The sequence below is a fragment of the Notothenia coriiceps genome, unplaced genomic scaffold (assembly GCF_000735185.1).
Source record: "Notothenia coriiceps isolate Sejong01 unplaced genomic scaffold, NC01 NC01_scaffold00009009, whole genome shotgun sequence".
Classification (NCBI taxonomy): Eukaryota; Metazoa; Chordata; class Actinopteri; order Perciformes; family Nototheniidae; genus Notothenia; species Notothenia coriiceps.
The window spans coordinates 16,200-25,446 of record NW_011341710.1 but is presented as its reverse complement, the minus strand read 5'-3'; the positions used below and the strand labels follow the sequence as shown (position 1 = coordinate 25,446).

General features: G+C 38.6%; 1 protein-coding gene across 1 annotated transcript in view; it reads left to right on the top strand.

Moving 5' to 3' along the window:
- LOC104945015 (protein cornichon homolog 3-like) overlaps positions 1-8,686 on the top strand; it is a 90,187-nt gene extending 81,501 nt beyond the window's left edge. Inside the window, exons 4-6 of the mRNA XM_010770637.1 lie at positions 1,565-1,708; positions 2,222-2,277; positions 6,122-8,686. Of these exons, the coding sequence (XP_010768939.1) occupies positions 1,565-1,708; positions 2,222-2,249 (172 nt within the window). The 3' untranslated portion in view covers positions 2,250-2,277; positions 6,122-8,686. The remainder of the gene's footprint in view (positions 1-1,564; positions 1,709-2,221; positions 2,278-6,121) is intronic.
- Positions 8,687-9,247: the final 561 nt, after the last annotated feature.

Below are 9,247 nucleotides of genomic sequence, written 5' to 3'. Positions count from 1 at the left end.
GTGGAGGTATACACACATATTAATAGATGTCTTGTAATGCACTGTTGAGGAAACTGCGACCCAAGTTTTTCATTCACTGCATACCAACACCGTAGTTGTGTATGATATGTCAATAAACCTTTGAAAATCTCGAAATCTTGAAAGGGATGTGCAAAATAGCAATTACATAACGTTTTTAATTAACTATTAGTAGAGAATAACGATTAATGAATATACTTTATCGAGATCTGCAGATAAATGTTTAGTCTTCTCAAGCACCAACTATCAAATATCTCTCCTAATTGTTGGCAGTTGACAATCACCTTCCCTGAATTTTACTCAGGTGTAACTAAAGTCTGCTTTAAGGGTTGTATATATTTCACATCATTAATCAGAATCTGCAAAGTAACTAAAATAAATGTAGTGGAGTAAAACCAGGTTAACCTCTGAATTGTAGTGGAGTAGAATTACAAAGTAACAATGAGCTGTCATGTGGGTATATATTAATGCTGCCCATTATGGATACAAGCGATTTTCACCCATTTATTAATTATATGTTTTAAATTTGTACACACCAATGTGTTTCCTATCGCCTAAACCTCCAGGGCTGTACACAGTTTAATACTGTCAACTTCTCATTTTGGAAAAAACGTCTTTTAAAACTACAATTCCCAGTAGAGACGTGCCATAGAGAACATGTTGCAAAACACAATAGCCAGCATGTGTAGTTCTGGGGGGGCATTCAAGTGCAGTTTTGAATAGTCGGCCGTGGTTTCGTTCCATTTCAAAGAGCTTGACGCTCGGCGTAACCTTGGCGCACTGCCACTCCAACATCCAATCCCAGAGCTTGAAGATTATTCACAGGGTTTGTCGCAAAGCGGACAGGCGTCGTCACAACAATAGCTGGGGATTTTGGGTAGTGTAGTCTCTTTGGCACTCCACATGTCAGAGAAAACAAGTTGTTTCTCAGAATTGAAGGGGAAAACACAAAAGCATTGTACACAATTTAAACCTATCAATGTTGTTTAATTAACAAAGTTAATCTGGTGTTTTTGAGTCGATGAGTAGTGCAGATATCACTGTCAAATCAATCGACAGTAAGGAGAATACTTACTTCCGGGTGTACAATTCTCCGTTATCCAATGGGAATGGATGCTCACATTGCCTTTAAGAACTGCCGACATAAACGGGTGAGGTGCTTCCATGAGCGTCAAATACCGTCGCCGATGGGAATACATTGCAATCCGTTGAAAGCTCTTTGCGTCCGTTTATGAAGCTGAAGGAGCCTCGGCGCCTCCCAACTGGACGCCACAGGACCCTGACCAAGCGTCGCTTAAACCATGGACTATTGGAAGTGTTCTGGAAAGGGAGTTACGAACAGATTCAACTTCATTTTCACCATGTCTGCTGCATGATGGTAAATCCATAACTCATCATGCCATCTTTCTCCATACTATCTCCTTCCCCATTTCCTCCCATCATCTCCCCCGCCTACCTCCAACCTCCTATCTTCCCCACTTCCCCCCCTCCCTGGGGTCTGGAACGGGTCAACTACCCGCGATGTGGTCTTTGCCCTCTGTGGTAGGTACTTCCATTCGCCAACGGACACTAAGGAGCTGCTCTACGACCCAGCGTCCGTGATGAACGGAGACACGCTCAAGTTCTGCATAAAGGAGGCCTGGTGCAAGCTGTCCTTCTTCGTCCTATCCTTCTTCTACTATCTCTACTGGTGAGCATGTGGCGGGCGGTGTTGGACGATAATTGGATTACATGTAAAGACATTACATTAATCTTAATTATTACAGCTAGAGTAAAACATCTATGAAACTGTGATAAAGAGCACTCAAATGTTTGTTTTTTTCAAACCCTATTTATATTTCACTTGGTTTGTTTTCCCAGCTCTGATAAAGCAAAGTGAGTGCAAATCATTGAATAAAGCAATCATTTCTTTGGCAATCACATGCAAGTTATTTCACATACTGTAGCTCTGTCAGGCTAACTAGGTTTACTATAAGGCCCACTACTGCTAATGCATGTGATGTTACGAGAATTGGATTCTTTACTTCATTGAGAAACACTACCAGAGGGTTAAAACTACTATACACTGGTAAAAAATGGTTGCGCTAATGTTTTTTGATGAAGTGTTCGATGATAATAGTGCATAATGTTCCTGTTTCTTGTCTAATAATGCTGTTATTAATCACTCCGGATTCTTGTTCCTTGTGTCATGTGGTTGCTGCAGTGTGTGGAACCTGGATATATCCGTCTAATAGAACTTTACAATGGAAACACTTAAAGGTACAATCCTTTTTTTTACCTTTTATTCTGTGGTAGTAAAGACAGAATGGCTTTATTCTCAACAAAAGAATATTAAACCAAATGATCTTCCATATGGACACAGTTGATCTTGATCTGTATCAGCTTACATGTCTAAGCTTACATGTATATTGTAATTGTGTACATGTATAAGCTTACATGTCATGAAAGGCTGCTGTGATTATATGGATACAAGATTTAAGTGGATATTTGTGGAGCCGTGTTGGTTACAGATTATAGATGGTAGTGGCCAAACATGGCAGCATCAGCACAAAATTCTTGAAGACTAATTATCCCAAAAAGGATTGCAACTTTAACATGGAGTTGTTCTTTTTATATGCGTGATAAGGCTGTGAGTAAACACTTGAAACATGCTGGCCAGTCCTATCCTTGCAAATGTGCTGTTGCTGTCTTTTTATGTAGGTAGGTACTTTGTAAATAGTGATGTCAATAGGTTTATCACAGCTTTACCACGCAGGTAGAAAAGCAACATCATGAGCAATGGAGCCAGTGTTTGGTTTGAATTACAAGTAGATCAAGATATGCCAGGGAGACGAGGTGCTGTTTCTTGATAATAGCTACACTTTTATTTTTTCTTTATTGCAATATACCCAAATCATATCCCCCTGGTAAAAACACCTTGTTGTCACAGCTATATTAACGTGTTCAGGTTCCAATATTTCTGGAAATCCCCTTTTTAATCACAAGGCATATTTTTCTTTAACATTTCTTTAAGGAATCATAAAAAGTACAGACATGGAGTTTATAATATGCTTCCTCCTGGCATGATATAGAGATATAAGAGTGGAAAACATTAAAGAGCTTGTTTAATACCGATATGTATTTCATCCATTTTCATACCAATGCCTGCATGAATCAGGAGATAGTCTCCTGTTTAGTAGGTTCAAAACAAAATACACTTTTAAGGTGAAGTTAAAGGTGGATTTCTATAAAACTACAAATTAAACTTAACATAACTTTCCTATAAGCATTTCAAAATTGTTTTGAGAATATTTCATTGAACATCTTGACATGGGTGTATGTAGTTGTAAACCATACTCTTTAACTTGTGCCATCTTGCTTCTCCATCTCACTTCATCCTGTCGGCTCTAGCTTAGGCTGTGCTAGAGAACCCTGGTCACAGCAGCAGCAGCAGCAGCAGCAGCGAGGTACAGTACTCTACAAAGCAGGGCGATGGTTCATTCACTTTCATTTCACTATCAGAGTAAAATATACTATAACCATGAAATTATTTTGAAAATATTGGCTTGTTTAACAAAGGATACCTGGCTTTCATAGTGTAGTGCTGATGCTTGTAACTCTTTTTCTATTATAGTTTACTTTATATTTATATTATATATCTTCAACTGAGGTGATATCTTGTAAAAATGCAATGGTGTCATAAATCCAGATTTTTTAAAGCAATTGCATTGGTGATTTAAATGATCATAACTAACAGAAAATGTACACAATCACATCTCAGGTTGTAGGAAAATCTTAAAACAGTAACATGTTCAGTTGTTTGCTAAATTAGGCTCTTATGACCTTATGTATGGTCCTAACATGGTCATTCTATTGACACGCAATGGCTGAAAAGCAACATCAATTTGATATAGATCTTGGTGGTCAGTATAAACAGTAAACTAATATTAAATTGTGGATGAGTACAGTACATTGATGTGAAACTGGTAATAATGAAAGCGAATTGTCCTGAAACCTGCTTATTGCCTTGTCACACTGACCCTTCTACACTCCTCTAACCTGCATCTGTGTTCTAAATATCCTTTGGAAAACTGTGCACACTAAATACAAACAGACCCACAAGGGCACACAACCTCTTGTATACACATTATGAACGTGTGCATGCCCTCTCAGGCACACAGATGAACACACAGTTCCACCTGAGCACTCACCTCCACGCCCGGGTGAAGAGTGATTTCAAAATCATTTTAGTTGCTTAGTGGAGCAAATGTACACTGGAATCTAAAACTGTTGGATTTTTAGGCCGACGGAAAAGCTGCACAGGCTCAAAGATCTGGGCTTATTTTTATTTTTTTTAGATGGTTTCCAATACAGCTTTTTGTGGAATGATAAGAAAACTATGCACAATGGAGTGGTACAGGAATGAGTCATAAAACTGCATGGCCGCTTCCAGTTTCTTCAAACATATCTTTGGTTAGATGCCTGAAATAAAGTCTGTGATTACCAAAACCTGGAAAATATATATATATGGATGAAGATATTGGTCTTCCTGATTGAACTTACGCTGAGTTTCATTAAATTGTTATCAGAATATCTGAAATAAAGTGAAATGGTATTATCACACTTTCAAATTAGCTTACTGTTCAACAAGAATTGTATGGAATGGAAGATATATGCAAAATGGATTTTATTGTTCTTCTTTTAGCCTTTGGTGTACGGAAGAAAATGCAAATGTGACATAAGTCTTTGAAAAAGAATAATATATTTTTCTGAAGAACGTTATAACTTTTACTAATATAAAAATGTACGGTATGTGCAAAAGCAAAAACAAATAATCAGGAATATTTAGCAAATTAAACAGCTTTATTTTTCCCCTTAAGTGTCACTTTTCCTCTTTTATGCAGGATCTCATATAAAAGTTAATATCTTAGCATACATTATGTTTAGCTAATGTCTAATTAGGCTGCGGAAGTAAAAGAGCTGTAATTTAAAGAGCTACAAGTCCATCTACTAATGATGAAGCCAGTTCTCGGAGGAGGTCAGGTCTCTGAGGAGCCGTTCACTCTTGATCTCTCTCTCCCTCCCCTCTCATATACCCTCTCCCCTCGTCCTCTCTATCCATGGATACTTGTGAGTCAACAGAATACATTTTCAGGCTCCTCAGCAGCAGAGATTATCAGAGGTGTTAAGAGCGCGGAAAGACCTCAGGGATGAATACAAATGTTTGGAATCATCAGTTACTGTCAGCGAAGTGCTGATCTGTTCTTGTCAAGTCTCAGCTCAGTGACACAAGTGTTGGATCCCCAATCTGTGCTTTATGCTGTTGGTAATTGTTTCATGCAGTCCTGCAATCAATCTCTTTTTCAGGTGAACTTCACAGTCTGTGTTATTAGTAATACAAAAACAACAGTATTATATTGACCCTATTAGGAGTCAATGGAACTAAGCTCATCTCTGTCAATGGCTAAAATTATGTATTTGTCACTTTGCAGCGATGTGTGCTTCACAGCTTGCTTTGCACATGCTCATTGCATTACATAATGTTCATCAGCTTTTTCTTTGCATTCAGTTTCAACTTTTCCACAGTGACAGTCTTTCAGGGTTGAATGCAGGGCTTTTACTTGTATTTTTCCAATTTAGTACTGCTACATTTACGTAAGTTTAAAATCTGATTACTTCTTCCATTGGATGTCATTGTTTCATTAGTACTCTTAAACTAACCCAACAAACACAGCAGCCCCCTGATCTAAATGACGAAGCAACCTTACTCTGAAAATGCAGATCATGACAGAAAAGCTTTAAAGGAAAATCAAATATAAAAGTTTTCTGTCAGCAGCTAAGATAAATAAATCCGCTCCGGAGCTTCGAACTTCTCTACATAAACAGACGTTCCGTTAAATCTGAGCCTGCAGTGTTGAGATGAATCAGCAGGAATACTAACTATGGATCAATGAAATGTTTGAATACACACAAACACGCACACACGCACACAGTAGTCAAGTATTTTAATCTTAATTCAGGTTGTGAGATTATTTTAATTGTTAATTACCACTTTGTCCCCTTCTGTCTGCCTGGGCGTTTATTTACTTGGCATTTCCTGTTTGCTCTTCTTCTTGTGTTTCAGTATGATCTACTCCTTGGTTACCTCAACATAACAACTGATTTATCAGCAACTGGAGAGAAGGGAACATGCCTCTGGAAATACAGACCACCACTGTTTCGGTCTACAATCGAAAGACAGGAAATAGAAGATAGAAAAATGTTTTTTGCTGCATAGCCAAACAATGAACTCAAGGGGGGCGAAGCTTTTTCTCTGCTTTGTCCCCTTAAGAAGGAAGGTTTCATGCTTGTCTGTAAATACAAACTGAAGTCTTGTTTACAGTTAGACCGGTCGTAGCTAGACCCAAGTAAATCACTGCCTGGCCAACATTTGAACCAAACACACACATACATCCACAGCCTCCTCTGAAGTGGTACCGTACATACTGTAAAGTTGCAGCGCTGGTAGCCCAAGAGGATAAAGAGCACAGTAGCGTTTGCACAGTTTGTCTCAGGCACAGCATGGTGAAGCACTGTCCGGCCCAGCACGGCTCACCCCCCCTCAGTCATCCCCTCTCGATGCCTCGCCAACCGTAGCTTCACTGGTGAGTCAGAAACGAGGGATACATGGACGACTGCATGGACAGATAACACTGTACATAAAGCAGAATGCTTTGGTTGGAAACACTCGAGCAGACGATATTTTCCACTGAATGGCACACACTGTCCATGGCCTGTGGGTTTTTCTTTCGAACATTACAGTACGTGAATGGCTTTTGTGACGTGTGCATTTTGGTGTATTATTTAACTAAAGGAATTTCTAATAGAAGCAAAAGGTATCCTATACAGCAAATGCCTTCTTTGTGTCATCCTCGTGTTGTTCTATTGTGGGAAAACTTTTCTAAAACTCAAAAGCTAACACCTGTCCAATTTTTTGATAGTAGAGGAGCACATATTCTTTGCACAAATAGAGTCTTGCACAATATTTGCAATCTTTGGCTATATATAAATATATAATAGAGATAAATTATGATAGTCTAGCCACACAGGTGAAGGTCTTCCAATATGTAAATAATTAATCCAGCCCTGTTTGAATATGGGGAGAAAATGTGAATCTTTTTTAGCTCGATTTACACCATGGACCAACATGTTTATCTTTCAGTATTGAAATGTATTTATTATTATCTATTTGTGAGATACTGATGGTTTTCCTCCTTTATCTACCTTAAATGAAATATGATATTCTAAAATAACCACACCATGATAAGGGCCTGTGTCCACACACCTTTTTTCTGGCAGAGCCTCCTCCCTGCGTTTTAAAAATAAAAAAGGTTCTTACGGTTCTTCTGTGGCAACAATATCTTGACAACGCAGCATGACTAGCATCGCCCATTTGTATTTTATTATCTGTGCTTATAAATATGTGTTTCATATTGTTTTCTCCATAAATTGGTGCAGTGAGGATGTTTTTCTGTTAGCACCTGGAAGTTAGCATTGCATGTGCTCCCTTGAGAAAAAACAATTGGATATCCCCATTTTATTTGGGTATAATGCAGGAAGTAAATATTGTGGCCAACACACGTTTATAATAATCTTTTGTTCACCAGGATAATTTCCACATAATAACACCACTTTGTGATTTTTGAAGCATAAATACAGTCGGCAGAAGTCAAAGCTATAGGCTATAAACAAACTACTTTCTTGTTGCATGCATCACCACCGCTAAGCTAAAGGCTGCTCATGTTTAGCGTGATGACATTTAGTAGTCTTATTTAGTCCCTTGTTAGCAACTGCTTTTTTTATGACAGAAGCTTCAGATATTCAAGAGTGGAGTATTTACTTAAATATTTCATGTCTTAGAACATAACGTACACATCTCTTCAGCTTGTGTTTACGACAGACCTTATAGACTTCTAACCACAAACACTTTTAAAAAAACATTGATTTCTAGACGAGGGAACCGGAAGTGGAAACCTGCTAAGTCTTTTCCAGTTCGACATTGAACAGTTGAAACATTACAACTCAGCGCATTCGTAGCGGCCGCACACACGGCGGACAATCAGGAAAAACGCTTTTTCACGAGGCGTTGCATGCAATGGCAAACTCTCACTACCTTAATAGAAACATTTGGAAAAGATGCAGGCGCTCAGAAAAATACACTCTGTGGACACAGGCCCTAAGACAGCATGTGTAGTAAAGAGGAAGTTGCGAAAAGTTACGAGCATTGATCCGTCTTTCTCTGTGATTTGAATAAAAGCAACTGTAGCAGGGGATACATGAGATCTGTCTGAGTATATTGAGGAATAACTGTATGATGAAAGTACCTCAGAGGACAAACTCACCTACAGATCATCATCCCCGCAGCTGGAACACATTCAGAGTCTTGCTCAGAGACACCTCGGCAGGGTAGGAGCTTGAACCTGAATCTTCCATGTGTAGCGCAGTTTTCTAACTACCAGGCCACTCTGTAGATCTTCACCATCATCTTCACTCAATGAGCTCACTTTGTAAACTGCCCTTCAAAGAGCAGAAAGGAATGCCCAGTTCTTGTTGTTTTCTCTTATTCTAATTCAAGCATTTTCTATCCTTATTGTGTATGTGACCGACCGAGTTGAATTTAGATATTGTTTATGAAATAAAGTATTTTAAAATCAAATGGGGTTTTCTTTTTTCAACGTACCCACCCGTATCATACTATTGCATATATTGTGTTATAATATGTTCCTTGAGCAAGAAACACATTAAACAACACGTGGAAACAACGAAAGAAGAAGGTGGGGGTAGATTTGACTGATAATGCATAATTGGCTATAGCTGTCAGCGTAAAAAATAATGAACGCAAATAGACCACATTACCAAGTTTCACCGCAACTTCCTCTCGTAATTCCTGCGTGGATGTTTACCAAGAATAGCATGTCAGCAAAAAGGCGATGCGGAGACCACTGCCTGGATTCAGCTATACATCTATAACAGGGTCCCTGCGGATCCTTAAAATGCTAAAAAGTATTAAATTTATTTTTTTCTAAAAAGGTCTGGAATTTTAGGAGGGGAGGTATTACATTTGATCTGGGGCAGAATGAATGAGTCTGTCTATTTTGTGTTAAATGTGTACGTTTTATTTTACCAATAATGTTATTTCATGTCCTGCAACGTCCCATACCTATTTATTTTGTATGTGAAATAGGTAGGCTAGCACACCCTCCGCTTATAG